This window comes from Nylanderia fulva, unplaced genomic scaffold, assembly GCF_048542155.1.
Source record: "Nylanderia fulva isolate GAGA-0341 unplaced genomic scaffold, ASM4854215v1 Scaffold50, whole genome shotgun sequence".
Taxonomy (NCBI): Eukaryota; Metazoa; Arthropoda; class Insecta; order Hymenoptera; family Formicidae; genus Nylanderia; species Nylanderia fulva.
In genome coordinates, this window is record NW_028190588.1 from 295,507 (window position 1) to 315,147 (window position 19,641).

Sequence of the window (19,641 nt, forward strand, 5' to 3'; positions counted from 1 at the left end):
AGAGAGAGAGAGAGAAAAAGGATGAGTTCCCTTTCGGATGCACCGGATGCAAACCGACCGGCCATCGCGTTCACGTAATCTGCATCCGATGAGCATCGTAACGATATGCTGCAGTCAGGATAATGATATAATGCACGCAAAATCCTCGAATCGGTCTCCAAACTGACATAACATCAGAGATGTCGCGTACACGTATGTATGCATGTACACTCGGTCCACGAAGAAGACGTGACGTTACACGTGTCCTCAAATAAAGCGCCGGCAATGTAGCCTCGTTACGTAACGCCGTGCGATAATCACGATAATTAGGTTGACGCTTCAAGATAAAAAGTGTTCTGTGTACTTGCGGATGCGCGTTTGCGTATACGCGATGATAAGTACGTACCTCGCGTAATTTTCAATGATAATTTTCTTTTCACATACACAGATGCAAGATATTTCATTATTCTGTCGAGAGAGTGAGAGAGAGAGAGAACAGATTTAAAGAACTGAAAAATTATCTGCCATTTAAAGTTAAATTCTAATGAATAGATCACTATCTGAGATATTATATTTCGTTTAGTTTTAATTTATTTTTTATTTGATTTTAATGTTATCTATGTTTTCACATTTTCGTCATTAAGATATTCGAGATTAAATTATACAAATATTATTCACTAGTAGATATTTATAGATATAAAACTGTAAATTTAGAGAGATGAGGAAATTACGCGCGATATCTATGTCATTTCTGAGAATTTATAAGCTCGATGCTATATGTCATACGCGATAAAGTTGTAAATGTACGAATAAGACGTTGCGATTCGAGTTCGTTTCTGCCACGGACGAATCGGCGGTATCAAATGTCAAATTATGCGTAATTTCGTTCATTGCAGCGTGCACGATGCACACGCGACATTCAAGAATGAGGCCTCGCCTTGAGGTATCACTTGGTACTTGGTGCCAGTTGGTTGGATGTGCGTTACAGGCCGCGTATCCCTTCCCCAGCGATAACTCTTTAGGGTAGCAGCAAAAACGTGACCTGAAAAGAAACGAGACCCATGATACTTGACGAATTCGGTTGTATCGTGCGTTATAACCAGCTTATACGCGACCGCGTTTCGTACAAACGTCAGTCAGATATTATTGGATTTTTTTTCATACACGTAAATAGAAGAGAGAGAGAGAGAGAGAAAAAATTTCTGTCGCGCTCTTACGTAAGACAATGTAAGCAATTGAAACATCATTTTCCTTGCAATATATATAGACTCGATCTACGAAATGAGTAATATTTTATATTTAATATCACATGTGAAAATCTGTTTTTTTCTAATTTAAATATAATATATAATATGCATATAATGTGCAATATTTCTGGAAACATCCGCGTATAATTGACTTTTAAGAATCTAATAACAAACAATTTTTAGTCGACAAAATCTAAATTTTTATGCACATATTTTACACGCGATAATAAATTGAGCTGAGCGTATTTCGCGATACTGTATAATGAATAAAATTTTCATAATTCCATAAGCGGGGATAAAAATATCCGAGTAACAATGTAGACTGCCAAGAAGAGTAAGTGTAAAGTAAGTGGCGCAGCGGCGAAATACGAGATGCCTGCAACGTCGGTGTCGTAATATTCACGCGGGAAAATATATGGCGGAGATTAATCAAAGCGGTGGATTCCTGAAAGTGCGAACGCGGTATAATGTTCTCGCCGCGCGAAGAAGCGCAGATAGCCGGTAATGTTTCCACATTTGTACCGGCAATCTTGCTGATACCGCTCCATCTGCGTGTGCTTATGCGAGCCTCCCTCCCGAGAGGGTTAACGCGCGTTTTGATAACGTTTAGTATAACGCGGCCCACGTGAGAAAAGGGGAGCGATTGATATTCGGAATTAACCCGAGCATTATACGAGATGGCGAAGGAGAAGGCGCCTTTGACGATGACGGATTATGGAAATTACGCGAAATCGATTCGATAGCGACGACGGGAGTAATATCACGCTGGACATAGCGAAATGTATCGCACTAACATATTGTGCTCGTCTCAAGATTGATGACTAGTAAATTTCGACGCATTTCTCACGTTGCATCTCTTGTAACTTTGAGAGCGCGTCTCGAAGAAATCTTATAGAATAACATCATAGTCTTCGTTTTTATTTTTTTTTATCATATCTCATGCTGAATTTTATTCAAATTTCGCGATATGAACTCAGGGTGTCTAGCGGTCAAGGAAATCTGGAAAACCGGGCATTGTTAGGGAATTTGATAAATCTGGAATTGTCAGTGAAAAGTCAAGAAATTTTACTATTTATCTGGATTTTTTCACATTATTCTATATTTGTCTCAATAATTTGAAATTTTTTATTAAATAAATACTGGAACTTTTTCTTGACTTCCAGCGCGCCAATTTTCTGTGTTAAAAATCGATTCATCTACAGCGTGTTATTTTATTTCAATGTGTTTGATAGAGACAAAACTAAAAAATTTATAGTGACATGTTTGTTTCGATTATCGTACATAATGCAGATTGTATAATTGATGTAAATTTTTGTTTAACTTCCGAACCTTTTCATTGTTGACAAAAATATCTCAAGGATTTCATGATTTAACATTTAATTGATTTATCATACAAATATATGCAAATAATAAGATGCAATTTAATTCGACCAAAAACTGGCTATTGGTCGAATTAAATTGCATCTTATTATTTGTTAAAATTTTATTACTGGCGATCAACAATTAATTGTAAACATATGCATATTATATATTCAGAAAAATAATACTAAAAAGTCAGGGAACAAATTAATTTCTAGTCTTGGAAAATCTGAAAAAGTCAGGGAATTTTTTTCATTGAGTCTGCTGGACACCCTGGAACTATATCGAGTGTATTTTTAATAAGAAAATTGAGACAATATCCTAATTTAATTTTTTTATAGAGTTGCTTGGTGGGCTATTATCTTTCGTTTTTTCTATTTTCTAAGTTTTCTGTGTTAATATTAAATTCTATCACGTGATTTGGTCAGAAGACGCATTGCGGACGAGATAAATCTACGTGCGAGGGATGTCGCGTATCCATCTTGAGGCAGCGCAGATAACCGTGGCAATGCTCCTAATTTGCATTAACCTTGCTGATATGCCGCCCATCTTTAAGGTCATGTACAACGACCTTATTTAATAACCGCCGCGTTTAGTTATGTAAAATTATGTCGAGATGAAGTAAAGAAGTAACTTTTACGCGCTGGCGTTTCATCTTGAAATCGCATCGAACGTCGGAAACGAGTGGATTTTTACGAGCGCAGCTCGTATACCTACATATATATAGGGCAAAGAAGTATACTTGACGGGCATACTAACTGCTGTTGCCACGGGATGAAATATCGTACACCTGTATTGCCTTATCACGCGAGGGAAACCTTACCGGCCCTTATTTCGTAATAAAGGTCCAGCGTTATGCCTCGTTTTTGATACCGTCATCACTATATTTCAAGATGCCTACGTTAGATAGCGTAGTCCGGCCATCATTGTAATTCTGTCCTGCTACTAGTGGCTTTAAAAATTTAGACAATATCCTGATGCACACGTATTTCACTAAGGTAATAGCGGCGTAAGTCGGTGAAACAAAAATTTATATAGCAGTTTATATACATTTTTCTCTTTTTATAGGGAACATAAAAGGCCTGCGAAACAGTTGGATTTTACGCAGTTGATACATTTTCCTTGAATAAACGAATATATGGTACATCGCTGTTTCGTCCAACGATTCGTTCTCTCAAAAATTGACGTTTATGTTAAAATAACACATTTTTCCGTTATTATACACATCCGTTAAAAGAGAAAGAACGAATAGATTGTAAAAATTATAAATTCGTGGAACATTTTGAAGGATAACGCGTTTTCACTCCTTAAGGGCTCCGTCGTTACACGTTGTTTATCCAAATACACCTGCGTTTCTCCGAGAGATGCGCGAAATCGAGGTATCGCGTGCCGCTAATATCGTTGCAATATTTCAGAAACGCCCCTCGAGAACTCAAAATCCCCCCCTCCTCCTCCTCCCCCGCGATATCGAGAGAAGAAATGCATTTCACGAAGATGTAATTACAGCGACTGCGGCCTTGCCGGCGCAGCTGCCAATTCGTCGTGGGCGTCGAATATTGTGTATTGTTCATTGCCAACGTGACTTGTCGCTTATTACTTAATGTTACACACCAATGAGCGCTGATTATGATTTGCCGAGTGAAATTTTCATCGCGTATTAAACATGTGTCATTAAGCGTTTAGCGCTTCGGCTTGACACAGATTTATGTTCTCTCTAGTTTATAACGCAGCGGATTCAAAATAATGTGGAATGATGTAACACTTCACACAATGTCGAAATAAATCGTTTTGGTTATAAAAAAATGTACAGTATACTTTACGATGTATTAGAGTATGAAAATTAAACTGAATTTTTTAAATTCTGGAATCTACATTTTGCGCGAGGATACATGGTAAAATTACAGTCGAAATATTTTTGATCGGAAGTATTAGAGTTATGCTTATTTTTTTTTGCATACGTAAGCTTACAATTATTTCGACATTGTCACACACATTGGCTCTCGAAAGTAGTCGGGTATTCGCGTGCAAATTGTTCAAATTACGATGTCGATGTTGCAAGAGAGAGCCAATAACGTTTTCTCTCGTCGTTCTTCGTCATTTTCGTTTCATGTGTGGTCCATCTGGAAATCGGATAAACATGTTGCAGCCGCGTGCACAGGAGGATATACAAATGTGCAAGAATTCGCGTGCGCGTGTCTTGATGAGCGTATTTCCTGTGTTTACCTCTCGCGATGTTCAAGATGATATCGCGCTATACAGCCGGAAAAGAGTGCGTAACAGGTTAACACGAAACACGCGTACCGGAACACGCACACGTACACGTGGAGGGAGCGATAAATATTCAATTTTCCGTATTGATTACGTGTACTTCCGTATACGCAGATCACAGCCGTTCCCTCGGCTTATCGCGATGAACAATGCTGTTATCATCAGAAACTCATTGCCACGTGCGTGTAATCGGGCGCGCAGGAAACGTGTTGGAATCAAATATAATGTATACAGGGTGTCCGGTAACTAACGGACCAATGATTAAGGGCGGATTCTCTGGCCAATTTGGAGACGATTTTTCCTTAGCAAAAATGTTGAGAAGTCAATAATTTTCGAGTTATAAGCGATTGAAAAAAATGGGTTTTTTTGAAAACTAAACGTTTTGGAGTTAAAAGTCTAACATAATTACATTCTTCAGTTAAATTCAGGTAGAGTTTACTATAATAAAATTTTAATTTGAGGCTTAGTTATAAAGATACATAATGACAAATATTGGAAAGTTGTAAAAAATGATGACCTATTTCGACATTTTCGCTGAGGAAAAATCGTTCCCAAATTGACCAAAGAATCCATTTGTAATCGTTGATCCGTTAGTCACCGGACACCCTGTATATCGATCTTACGTCGCGATCTTTTTGATTTTCCGCGACCATACGTGATATTTTAAATCCGATAAAATTTCAAGATAATAATAAGAGGAAAAAATTAATAAGAAATGTATTATCAAATTCTCGCGAATTATTAAGTTGCAAAAAAAAATGCATTTGAATTGTTTCTTCCTCGAATTTGATGTTAGAGTCATAATTTGTTGGCCGATTGGTCGATCGTTAATCCGCGCGTAAAGAGAAGTAGGTGTCAACGTGGAGAGACTGCGTTTTACGATAATGATGCTGCGTCACGTACGTGACGTATGTAAGTGATACTAATGAGCGCATTACTATGTCGCGCCGCTGATCGACGTGGTGTGAAAATTGTTTAATTACACACACCTAGCCGCGCATTGACGAGTGTCGCGCTGCCTAGAATGCGGTGAAAATTATTACATCGCTCGCGCTGCGAGCGACATGTATTGTTATTATCGAGATAGATAGTAATGTAAAATAAACACGTACATATGTATATGTAATTATACGGACGCACTGTTTCACAAATCCATTATGAAATCTGTTTCGGTCCGATGTAGTTACATTCACAACGCGTCTCGATATATTAAAACGTAAATTTTTCATTATTCCCCGAAATATGTTCATGATTAACAGTGATGAAATTTTCGAAAAGATGAAAATTCTTAAAGAGATGTACAATTATATAGAAATCTTGACTTGTATACACAAGTCTGTCTTTCAATGTGTAATGTACAAGCATCTTATTGAAATCTTATTGCGAGAAAAGTTTTATTTCTCGGATCGGATGACGTCGATGGAATTAAATGTGCATAGCAGGTGTCGGCGCTATTACTTAACACGATATTAATTCTTTACATCACACACGAGCGATGCGACGCGTCCATATTGATATGAATTTTTCCAACGGAGTCGTTAATGTGGAATTCTATTGAATACAGGCGCCTTGACGAACCATAAACTCGTTTTCTGAAGCATAGAGGGTATGAATAATGGTTATACCGAACGTGCCGCGTATAAGAATTTGCATAACACCACCGTTGCACTACGTATGTAACGTATAACGTGCATATATAAAAAGTGTTTTCATTTACATAGGTGGGATTACACACAATTTTCTGAAACGCGGGAGAGGCAAGGAAAAATGAGGGTTTTTATTTTTCTGCTCATAGAAATTCGTTTGGGCGCTGTATATACATGTATGTTCGATCAAATCGTCTGCGATAAACACGCAAGCGAGTTTAAAAATAATGATTTATTATTTATCGTATAATTGCTACGGTTTTACTCTCATTATTATTCATAATTCGTTTTTATCATTTAAATATGTTAACAAGTTTATAAGTCACAGATACATTTTACATAATTCACGGTTGTATTAATGTCCTTCTAATTTCGCTAATCCTTTTCTCTGTCAAAGCCGGATAAGTACTGTGGATACAGACACACATACGAGATGAATATAACGGAACAAGACGACTGTGATCTCGTCGCGATTTCTTGCCGTGTGTGTATACGATCGGACGTCTTATGCGACCGGAATTAATTAAAGCCATTCTAACATTATCTCGCATGCTTGCGGTACTTAATTGTATGCAATTATAATCTTCGTTTGTTACGCAATCGCAGACGCAATTGCTTCCTGTCGCTGCAATTCGCTTCGCTCGCCGCTGAATAATTCGTTGGTAATTCTAGTTCGCGAGCGTGGTCGTATTATTCGATCGATATATTTCGATCGATTAATTTCTTGCTTCGTAACAAGAGCGATGTACCTACAATTTCACAATTAAACGAAAATTTTGATGCGATATCAAGAGAAATAAATTTCAACATTTAAAAACTTTCCCTTCATTAAATAAATTAGCGAAAATTTTACATAATTGTTGTAACATTAAATATACGTGCGATAGTTCATTAAAAAAATAATACATAATATAAATGAAAAAATTAAGAGCCATAAAAAAATTGCAGATATAAAATAAATACAGGGTGTATCTAAATAAATGCGAAAAATTTTAGGAGATAATTCTTTGTCGAAAGATAAAGGAAGTTTCTTATATAAACAAAATATTCTTATATTCCTCCTTGAGGAGTTACACTTTTCTAAAGAGAGAGGTAAAAATTGAATGTTTATTTTTTCAAAAAATATTAATAAATATCCTTTTTATTAGTGAAAAATATCCATCAAGTTTTATTTTCCAATTTGTCTGAAATTTGAGAAAAAAAACTTAATTTTTACCTCCCTCTTTAGAAAAGTGCAACTTTATACGTCTCCTAAAATTTTGCGCACTTATTTAGGTACACTCTGTATATAACATTACACAAGACAAAAACATGTTACGTGAAAAATGTTTCCTGAGACAGAGAAATCGATCGGCTCATTATATCAGACCCCGTACTTTAACATGCCTAATTAACGAAGTCTCTGTGCGGACGTGTCTCGTGCGCGTTCGATAATCGAAAACGGAGCCATTCGCATTTCTACGGCCAAGGTTGTTTCGGTCGTAACATGGCTCTTTAAAGACGATTCGTTTACGTTACATATAGCGATATATATATACGGTGTGCGCGAGAGCGGCGAAACGGCTGTCCATTAACGACCGGGTGACGTTTAACGAGGTGTAGCGCGCGCTTTTTTTTTCGCGCTTAACGAGCGGCGGGCCTTCGCCGATTGCGTTTATGAGAATTGCGCGCGTACGTTGCGGCATAATTCACGAAATCGACACGAGGAAACTCCCGAAATAAAACGCCGCCCGATGCAGCTGGCAACCGTAACTTTATCATCGCGGTTAATATCACAACTGGCGAGATAACTATTACAGATCGTGTTTCTCTATGCCGAATTTTCAACTGCATTTTGTTGAATTCGCGATTCACAGGATTATACAGAATGCAATATGGAATAGTAAAAGTTTAATATCCCAAAAAAAAATATGTGCGAGAGAGAAGATTTTAAAGCGATAACGTAAATTTTTAAAGAGAGAACATATGTATTTTATACGCGCGTGTTGAAGATAATAAAATTGTTTCCGTTGTTGCGAAGTTTATTCTTGTTTTATCAATTAATCTCTCATTGAAAAAATAATTTTGTCTATCTCGCGTATATTTATAAAAGAATCCCGTGGCGAAAATATTCCGCTTCGGAGAGTTAAATGTTAAATCGCGAGCGTTTGAGCGTATATTATTATCCGAGCACGCTCGTATTGCAGTGGCAATTCACTTTGATCGCGTATCGTATACACTATACACACATTATAGTCCCTTCACCGATCACACCTTCGCTTTCGATGCGCATCAGTTTCATTGACCACAGCGGCGATCAATGTTGTCTCTGTCATCCATCTACTTGTTCTTCTCATCTTCGCGCCCGTATCATTTATCCTTGCCATCACATTTAGTATGAAATTGCCTTTCCTCGTCATGCGTATTTCTTGGGTCTCGTTATTACGGTATCATTTTTGATAGGTCATCAACAGCATAATTTTTCAACTACTAAATATAAATTAATTTCATCTTTCGTCAATTTTTATTCAATATAAAGTTTCATTACGCATATAATCATTGAATTATCCTAATATTTTATTATAGCGTTTTCAAATTACGAAATGTTATTAATTAAGATTTTATTCGATTATATTATTGATGACAGATAATTTGGCATCAATTTTTCTTTTTCTTTGAACTGATGTCTGTCGGCAAATTACCTTACAATTACATAGTTTAAATTTTAATCGCGCGCGGAAGAGATGCGCAACTTCTAGAATACCCCGTATATTCGCGTACGTCAGTGCGCTCCGAGCTATTATACAATTATCGTGTTTCTCGCTCGCAGTCATGGAGCATGGCTTTTGTCGATTCGCTCGCGTCAAAGCGCGTCCGGCAAACCGAGAGAGGTATGTGTAACTCGATTCATCTCTCGGTCGGCGGCAACAGTCGGCGTCGAAACGTTGTTCCACAGGTCGAAACACATATACACAGACACACAGAGCTCGCTTATTATTATTTACGTAATGTTTACGTAACATCGCACACGTATGCCGCGCTACACATCGACAAACGCGTTGCACTCGCATCGGCGATGCATTCGTTCCGAGACTCGCGAAACTGCAACGATGCGTGATACATATAATCGCGCAGCTCTTGATTTTTTCGCGACGTTTTTTTAGGAAATTATATTTATTCTTTTCTATCATCCTCAAAATCAATTAAAATGTAGACAATCGTAATATTTGATTAAATACTTTTTATTAATTTGTGATACTTTTTGAAGCATATTTAAATATTTCGTTTAATATGTAATTACTTAAGAGAGATGAAGATTAAAAGTTGTTTATTCATTCATAAAGTAATTCATTAAGTACTTTAGCTAGAAAAAAATGAAGATTACATCAATCATCATGAATGCAGGAAACGCATCATTCGATCTTATCCTTTCTCGCATATCTCGTACATTATTCTTATCTCGCGGATCTTTAATTTATAATGAGATACGTTTCGTAGATAATGGTGAGAAAAGAGCTGCCGTTGTTTCCACTGTATCGCGACCAGGATTTATCGTTATGAATGACGTCGTTTTTCATTCCATCTAGCGACCGAATAGTACTTAAATCCGTATCATGTCCCCCCGGCGAGCGATTACTTATCGACGTTTCTAAGACGAAATATTATTGCGTGCGGAATGGACTGGACGTGGGAGGACGGAATGATGAATAAAAATACTCCCAGAGGGAAATCGAGAAAAAGGGAGTGTATATGAGAGTGAAAAAAAAAGTTTTCGATCTCGCGATGGAGAGGACGGCCACGTCGACGCGTGAATCATTTGATCGAGAAGCCCGTGAATAACATTATACGGTCGATATATCGCACGGAGAGCTTTGCGCGTCGAAGACAACGAGTCTTTAGGGCTTGAAAGGGTGATTTAGCGAACGACGTCGATCGCGCTCCCAGGAATTATTAACGACGCGCACACTTTCGTTCTGGGTTTCCTCCTGCGTCTTTTGTGAATTCCTTCCTCCTTCGAGAAGAGGACGTCGCCGTCCTCGGAGAAGAACGATCATTTGCGTCGATCGGAAGATTTCCTCGTCCCGGGGAAAAATTGCATTAACCACCGAGCGAGAGTCCTGGTAATGTTGTCGCACGACTAGGGTGACGACGAGTTCGCTTTATCACCGAACGCTCGTAAAAAGCGCACCGTTCTGCATAAATTGCATAATGCAATTTTTTTCTATCAACGATAGTCTCCGTTGAGATCTCCGTGGAATATGGAATAATAATAAATCACATCGGTTCCTCGACGATCGTTCGAGGTTATTTTTATATCGATGGTGAATTTCATTTTTTTTTGTTAATGCGGTTTTAGGTTTATATTAAACGTCGAGAGACTCACACATTTTATGTGACACTACGTAGTAACTTATTGCGACGCTCTGACGTTCACGCTGCAACTTAAGTGAAGAAACGAGACGTTTTTATAATTATTAGAAAATTATAAAATGTACACACAGCGTGTTCTTTTACAGCGACATTTCGCGCAAGCTAAACCTGCTATTTACGATGATATGCGTTTTTTTGTTATTGCAGGCTGAGGACCTCCTGGACGACATATTGTCGTTCGAGGCTGGCTCCTTGGGTGACGGATTGAAGGACGGCCAAGCCGGTAGTCTGACGAATATACCGGAGCTTCAAATTAAGCCGGAACCTCTCTTGCTTACGGAAGCGGAAATCCACGCTCTCGCCAAGGACCGGCAGAAAAAGGATAATCACAATATGAGTAAGTTAATAATTGACTCTTTCCCATTTTCACGATGACGTATTTATATAGTTGTGCGCGTTTCCACATTTATTAAATTAAATTTTTTATTTAACACGTGATACTAAATATCATCTCACGAAGTTAAATCTGTTATATTTTCCGCATTGATAAAATATATCCAAGCAATTAATTAAAAGTTTTCGTGTAGCTTATCAAGTTTAGTTTCGTCGAAGATACTGTTACAGATGTATCCGCGAAAGATTATCATACGCTTTTTATCTTTTATGTTCGAAAGAATTTATTCACACTCACGACTGCAAGTTACGTCATGTGACGGATTCAAAATTACGTGCTGGAATTCTATTTTGTGTCTCGGGTTAGGTGGCACGTGGCTTCTGTAATAAGGCTGACATTTTAATCTTGCCTCTTGATACAGCCGCTTTGAATATCGCTCGATCAGCAGGCTGTAAGCAAATTCTGTTTATCCGTGTAGAAATAATTGATAAGCGCCATCGTGCAATTTACACCTCAATGGTAGCAATCGGCGGTGTGTGTCACGGTGTCGTCATTGTCATCGACGTTTACTACATATTTACACTTATGCTAACACGGTCGCTCGCGACGTAAGCGGGCTATTTAAATGATAATGGAAAAATGTCGCTCGTCCTCATACACGTCGGTCGCCTATTATTATCGCGAATGCAGTCAATTAAACTATCGTCTGTTGGTCATCTGTTAACAACGTAAACAACAGCAGCGAATCAAATATATGTAACCTCGCGCATTAATGGCGTAAATTTTCACGAAAATATATTTAAAGGAAATTTTGAATATTTTAAAATTATTTTTGACACGAATCGAATAATATTCCGAGTATATAGTATAGTCAGAATTTGGTTATTTCAGTAATAATCGTGCTGATATTTTTTTCATTTATTATGCAATCTCTTATAGGTTTTCCCAAATTTAATGATCGCATTACATCTAACAATAAGTCTTTGAAATGAATATTAAATTACAACCCACAAATGCATTTGTTAAATAACTTACTCTATTCAATAAATGCGCAAGTGCACTTGTGTGATGCAAAAACATCGCGATCGATTTTCTATTGTTGAAAATCGATTAGAAATTCTGCTGCGGGGAGATTCTCATTAAGATGACGAAATGGATTAGTCTTCACGTGTGAGAGAAGCGAATAAACAATTTTCGGGCGACGATATTCGAACAATGGGCACGCTTTTGTTAGGCGCCGCTTTCTGTTTTACTATGCACTCTGTGTTGCGCGGCGAATCGTGCGCATTTGTGCTCGTGTGATTCGCGACAATCCCGTGAATTTGACCGAGTAATCAGTGAGCTTCAATTATCTCGGCTCGCGCGCTTTCCACCGCGGTGCAATAAAACTTGGTTACGTATGCGTGGATTTTTATGAATTTCCGCGCGCGGACATGTGCACGTATTTGTGAAATACGTTTCATTACATCCTGATTTGTAAATGCAATTTCGAAAATAAGGCAAGCCCGATGCACAGTTAAGCGAATTCTCGTGTCTCGTTCACAAAAATGTACAGACGCGTAAAAGTGTATTCGTATATGCATATAATGATATATGTAAAATAATATTATTCATTTAATTATAATATAACAGAGTTCCGTTTAATCTGAAACTCGAATGATTTGATTGCATGATATACGCAATAACGCGCCGTTCCTTCCGCGACTTTACTTGATTCTCGTGATTAAAGCATCGGTAAAATTGCAAAAAATGGCACGATGCTCGCGAAGTGAAACAAGCGGAAATCGGGAACGGACTATGCATTGGGAAGAATTGGAGCATCCAATTTTCCGAAAACAATCACGGGCATAATGAAAGGCCGCTGGATACGAAAGAGAATCGAATTTGTAAAAGAGAATAGTGGAAATAACGGCCGTGAATTACACGGAAATATAGGAAATAAAGTAGGAAATCTGTAAAAATAGTCGCGCGTTCCCTAATTCGCTTCTTCTTTGTCTCGCCACTTATTGACTATACTATTGTGCATCTCCGCATTGGTGCATTATCGATTGCACAGCGTTCTCTACGTGCGAGAGATGAAAGAGGTGTGCTTATCGGAATTGCGACTTGTCTCTTTATGCGCTTTTATCGATTTGCATGCAACGCGAGTCTATTTGCGAAACGCGTCTTCCTTTCCCCTAATTTGTTCAATCCTCTTAATTACGTTTTCTTCTCATTTATTCAGGAAATGTAGTCAAACGAACCGTGTCTCTCATTTTATGCTTTACATTTTACAGTGTGCAAATCTTTTGGCGAATTATATTAAGAGATAAAATTTTTTTCGCGAAAAAATAATTAGTAGACGTATAAAAAAAATCCTGTGAGATGCGCGTGAAATTATTCGGAAATTCCTGATTTTCAACATGAAAAGCAAATGATTTCTCCCGGTACATTTCTTCGTTTGTATTGCGAATTGGGGGTTAAAGGGCAATTTCGCATTCCGTTTCGTTGAGGAACCCCGAAGCCAGGTCGATGAAACGCTTCTCCCTAATCTTCGTATCTCGGATAATTTCTTCCCACCGGAAACCGGGGTTTGCTGATTGATGAGACTCGTCGTCGTCGATTAGGAAGGCGTGCCTCTTGATTCCAAGCGAAAAGCATAGGTTCGCGCATCTTCTCGACAGAATCGGGTAGCTTAGATCTCCGTCGTTTGTCCTCCCCCATCTTCATCGACTTTCCAGCCTGTACCTCACTCTCTACTCTAAATTAACCATCGTAATCTAATCAGCGAGATCAGAGGAAGTTTCTTCCCTCCCTTCCCGTCTACGTCCGTCTATATCCGTCTCTCTCTTCTTCATCGTTCCTTCGCTCTCTCCCGAGGCGAATCGAGTTCGAGAAAGGAAGTTACTTCCTCAAAGTTTTCAAGGCTGCTCTTTCGTCTTCTCGCGCGTGCGACATCTCCTCGATCGTATCTCATCTTTTATTGCCTTTATAGCCGTTCTATCGCGCTGTTTACAAATATTTGTCTCTACAATATGAATCAGCAATTTGCAGAATTTCGTTTGGCATGACGTAGCCTTGTGATGCACTTTGAAGTGTTTCAGAAGTGATGTAGATCTTATTTATAACCGATTTTCCTTCGACTAGATTTGACTTTTACGAAATCAGAGTATTCTCTCGCACGTTGAAAATTTTATTTTTACAAAAAAACTCTTCCAATGCAGCTCTTTCTTTTTTGTTTTAAACATTGAAATTTAGTTTCAACAATTTCCAGTTTTTTATAAATTGTTGAAATGAAAAATTTTTTATATACATTATTATTTCAATTTTATTTTGTTTCCTAAAAATATATTTTATTTCTGGATGAAGAAACAAAGAAAATAAATATTATAAGCTTATATTAAAGAATTCTTTGTTCATTTTTTTAATATATATCGTTAACAATAAAGAAGCTGATTAATTTTATCAAGTTTATTATGCCGTAAATTCCTATATCCGATTTACACGCGATTTTTATCATGTCAAAAGTCAATCAATAATGATAAAGACAGATGTTATCGACATATCTAAACAGACCAAAAGAGTGAAAGAAAACATTAATTATATTTGCTCTGTATCTGTTATATCTTTACCCATTAATGTCGATATAATATTCCGCTACTCCACTAATTGTGGTGAACGGAGTAATTGGAGTATTGTGTCTGAGACATGGGCATTTTGATGAATTTATTTTTCCGATGGCGGGTTATCATCGACGCGATCGCGATATCGGAGACGCGCGCGAAGGATAGGGAATCAAGCCTGATCTCTTTGTTGAAGAGATACCTGGCCAGAATAATCGATCGAGTACGGGGTCATGTGCCAACGATAGGGTGATTTGGTTCGCGGTCTTTTTCGTAGGAGATACGCTATATCCTCCGGAAAGCGCGATATGCTTTCCCGCCCAATAACTTCGATACGAGACGACGATATGGAAGACGGTTTCGACCCTTCGCGATTCGCACGTTCGAGACGATATAGTTTATTGGGATCGAACGATCGAGGGATATCACGTTTTCTCCCAATCGCGTCAAGTAGTTGTAACCTTAAGAAAGATAACAGCCCGCGAGCGTAGCTGAATGTAGACTGTAGACGATTGAGCGTCTAAGGAAACATAGATGAATAATATATATGTATTTTTTTACCTTTTTTTCCTCTCTCAGAAATATTAACGAAAAAAGGGGAGAAATATTGATCATCCGACGTGAAAAAATTGTATTATTTCAAAGATAATACAAGAATCCAGATCAGATTTATATTTCCACACGTGAAGATTGCGAACAGATTTTTCAATATTTGACGTTATCTTTGGAAAATATAGTATTATAAAAAATAATTTTCAAGTACAAAAAAATTCTTGATTAACGATTAGCATTAATTTAAATCAAATGGAAACACTTTTTTGTTCTATTTCTTCCAAGTAACCATATAACTACAGTAAGATTAACTCTTTGATAATTATAAAGATGAGAGAGAGAAAGAGAGAGAGAAAAGAACTCTCTTTTCACAGACGCGTCGGAAGATGCGAAACGAACCGTTTTCGATTATAGCGGGCGAATTAACAAACGGCGCGATCTATCTATCGCATCTGTCGCGAGAGCGAGTCCATGATTGATGTGCACAATTTCCGTTTTCAGTCGAGCGACGGCGGCGCTTCAACATCAACGACAGGATCAAGGAGCTCGGCACCCTCCTGCCCAAAACCAATGACCCGTGAGTACGAATTTCTTTTCTTCCGTTTCTTCTCTCTCTCTCTCTTTCCTTTGCTTCCTTCCCTTGTTCTCGCGCCAATCCCTCTCTCTCACTCTTCGCAGTTTTCTTATTCTCCACCTTACCCTTTGCACATTCCCCATGGACCATTATTTCCTGCTCGTGACCCTTTACGACGAGTTAGTCCAGGTCAGGTGCTCGAGACGAGAGGCTTCACCGGAAGTCCATTCTTCGCTCCTCCTCGCTTTCCTTCCTCTCACGCTGGCTCTTCACGGCCGCTTGCTCTTCCTTCCTCTATCTCGGCTTTGTTTCCCGTCCTTCCTGCCGTCAAAGCGCAACACTTCCTTCGACCCGGTGAATGAAGGTAAATGCGAAGGAAAAATAACGCCACGAATCGGAAATACGGGGAGGAAGAGATTGGAAAGGAGAGACGAGTTTGCTTACATCGCGCACATTTTATCGTATCTTTTACCACCCTTGCATATTCTGTCCCGCGTTTCAGATCAATTAATTTAATAACATTAATTTTTTTCGCAACACACCCTTTATGTCTTTACGTAATTTTTTAGAAAATTTCTCAGTTTATATTTTGATACTTAGATTCAGGAAACGTAATTAAAAAGTTTTAGATATATATGTATACATGCCCTACAAAATTATATTAGTTTTATAAAATCATTCTATTTCGAAGCGTCTTTGTATAATAAATTGCATAAATCTATTTGATATCGAGGACATAAGTTATATAATTTGAATAGATGATTTTAATAAAATTAAAAAAATTAATAATCATTATATTACGTAACTGAAATATTTTAACTTTTTTATATTGAAATAGCGCGATAAAAGATAAGACTCAATATATGGTTATTCAATGTGCTTAATTATCCACCGTTACACCAGACTAGCGTCGTAAAAAGTCTTATCTATACCGCTCGATATTTATGTTTAGAGCCATTTATACAGCTGTAAAAACTTTTGTCTGTTAACTTAGTAACACACATTTATTAGTAACACACTTTGCTTGCTTTTAATTAATTTTTAGATTATGATATCAGTTATAATACAATACAATCGATAAATGGAGTTTATAATTCAAATTATTCTTAAGTAAATTTAATCGGTAATCCCTGAAAATTTTTGTTTCATTGATGCTACTAAATTAAAAATGAATTTCAAACAGAAGAACGTATATACATAACACGATGCGAATTATTTCGAGTAAATATTTCTCAATTATATATAATATGATTATATATATTCAATTATATATTTCGTGTAACATGTCGCTTACGGAAATGAAACGTTTGTCTTCTTTGCTATTATTTTTCTCGAATCTCGATGACACGCGCTTCGCGTCTGACCTGTTTCGGCTGTGATCCCTGACACAAATCTTCGACGCCGAGACTTCTTCGACACGACGATGTACGTACGTAATGAACGATCCTTTTGCATAGAATAGCCGAACAAGTTCGTCGTTCATTTATCAGTCCGACGATCGACCCATTTATCTGTGTCAACATCCGGCGAACTTAAAAACTCCCTCTTTCGTGTTCGACGTCCTCTTTTCTCATGCGCGTTTCTTTGAATAACGATCCTCGAAAAACCACGGAAAAACCCGAACGAATTAGGGTCGCAACCGCCGATGATAAGAAGATCCTGTGCGACGAATGTAAATAAATTCATCTGAATTTCTCAACTAACAATAAATAAAATATCGAGAAGGACTTGATATTACTTTATTTTAGAATAGTTAGCTGTATCATGATCTATAGCTTCAATTTTTTGCTATGATTTCTAGTTTAGGATATCGAGATGAAACTGAATTTTATCGAGAGAAGAATCCTTCAGCTTAAAATCATTCTCGATGCACTTTAGTCGCGACAACAATTTTCAACATATCGCTCGAGTCTTCTGATAGAAGCGGATATGTCGCGAAGCGAGCACAACGCGTTTATCGTTCATAATTATTGATTTACGGCATCATAATTTATGTTATCTGCACTCGATGAAGGAGAAGCGTGCAGGCGGGCGTGCATTCTTTATCTGCCGTCATATTCCCGTCATATTTTTCGACACGTCACCGATAGACGCGATAACGAAAGCACGCCTGGGATTAATGTGTTCCACGTCTCGAATTTCACCCTCCTATATATCCCTCCCCAATATTTGAAGCTGACGAGATGAGAGTTGAATTAATGCGGCTTTACGCCAATCGTGTTTGTCAGTTTGCGATAATTTATATATCTCTAGGATTGGATTTTAAATTTCTCGATCGATCTTCCGGTGTATCTCGCGCGCGACAATATCCGGTCCACGCATCTATTATATATGTGCATTAGTATATACACATGTCCTCGATTCGCAGCTCCTCTTATCTAATGACGCTTATTTCATCGATAAGACAACAGCCGTAAATACGCGATAACGCTTCGCGCTCGCTCTCTATCGCGAATGATAAAAAAACGGAATTGTCAACCGTTATAGGGTTCTCATATTGTACAACTTTCTTTATGAAGATGGATTTGCTTCACTCATAGACGATTTGATATGAATCGGCCGTAATCTTAGATAAATATGTTTAACTTGAAAAGATAATATAAATAAATATTTTAACGATTTTTAAAATCATAAGACCAACACAGTATAAATGAGATCTGTTTTAATTAAAATTTGCAATTACTTAGTTTGTCATAATTTGTATAAAATATGATGCAATCAAATTAATTTTTCTTTCTCCCTCTATCTCTTTCATATATAATAAATTAATATACATATTTTTATTGAAAATATTAAATTTTATATTATTTACATGAGAAAAGCAGATGTATTTTTGTGAGATGATGCAAAAATAACTGAAATAATTTAGTCGAGATTGTTAACAAAAATCTGCTATTCGCGAGGCGTGCTTAATAAGAGGACGAGAGTAATGATTCGTATTGCGGGCGTCTCGGCATGTTCTACCACTGTCTTTCTCCTTCAGGGTTTCAGTTTCAGCTTTGGTCGAGAAGGATATCAAGGGAGACGCGAGTAAACTCGGCGCGATAGCGCGCCAGTGATAACGAAGTACAGTTCGGGTTCTAAAGACACCGGCAAACACGACACAGATTTCTCCCTGTTCCTTCCTTCGTTTTCGCTCGGGTGTCCTCGTTTGTTTCGCTCGAGTTTCGGTGAATCGTCCTTACGAAACATCCCGAATCCCTCTTCATTCGTCTTCTCCTTACGTCGTTGCTCATTAGCGATGGAGAAACCCGTCGATGCACGGTTCTCTGTTTATTGTTTGCCGTACTAACTTGTTTCCGAGGCGCGTACAAGTACGAAAATGGTGCGCGAGCCCCGAAATATGCCACGACGCGTTTTCGTCGAAGGCGCGGAATGTTCAATAATTCGGACTCGCATACTCTTGTTAATTATAACAATATTAGATCTCGATATAAGAATTTCAGTTTTTTGCATGAATGTAGTATTGTAAATAGTTCTTTAACTATCTATTTTAAATAAAATGGCCCGCATTTCATTACACGCGCATTTAATTAAATATTTGAAATATTCGAAGTAAGATATAAAGACCGCATTTACGCGAAATAAAATTTAAATAGTGCTAAATTCAAAACATGCAAAACTTGCGTACCTATATATTTTTCGTATTAAAAAAAAATTTCTCAATTAG

General features: G+C 37.7%; 1 protein-coding gene across 2 annotated transcripts in view; it reads left to right on the forward strand.

The window, feature by feature from the left end:
• Mitf (transcription factor Mitf) overlaps positions 1-19,641 on the forward strand; it is a 75,421-nt gene that overhangs the window by 39,913 nt on the left and 15,867 nt on the right. For both annotated transcript variants that reach the window (XM_029310357.2, XM_029310356.2), the window contains exons 4-5: positions 11,057-11,246; positions 15,899-15,974. In XM_029310357.2, the coding sequence (XP_029166190.1) occupies positions 11,057-11,246; positions 15,899-15,974 (266 nt within the window). The remainder of the gene's footprint in view (positions 1-11,056; positions 11,247-15,898; positions 15,975-19,641) is intronic.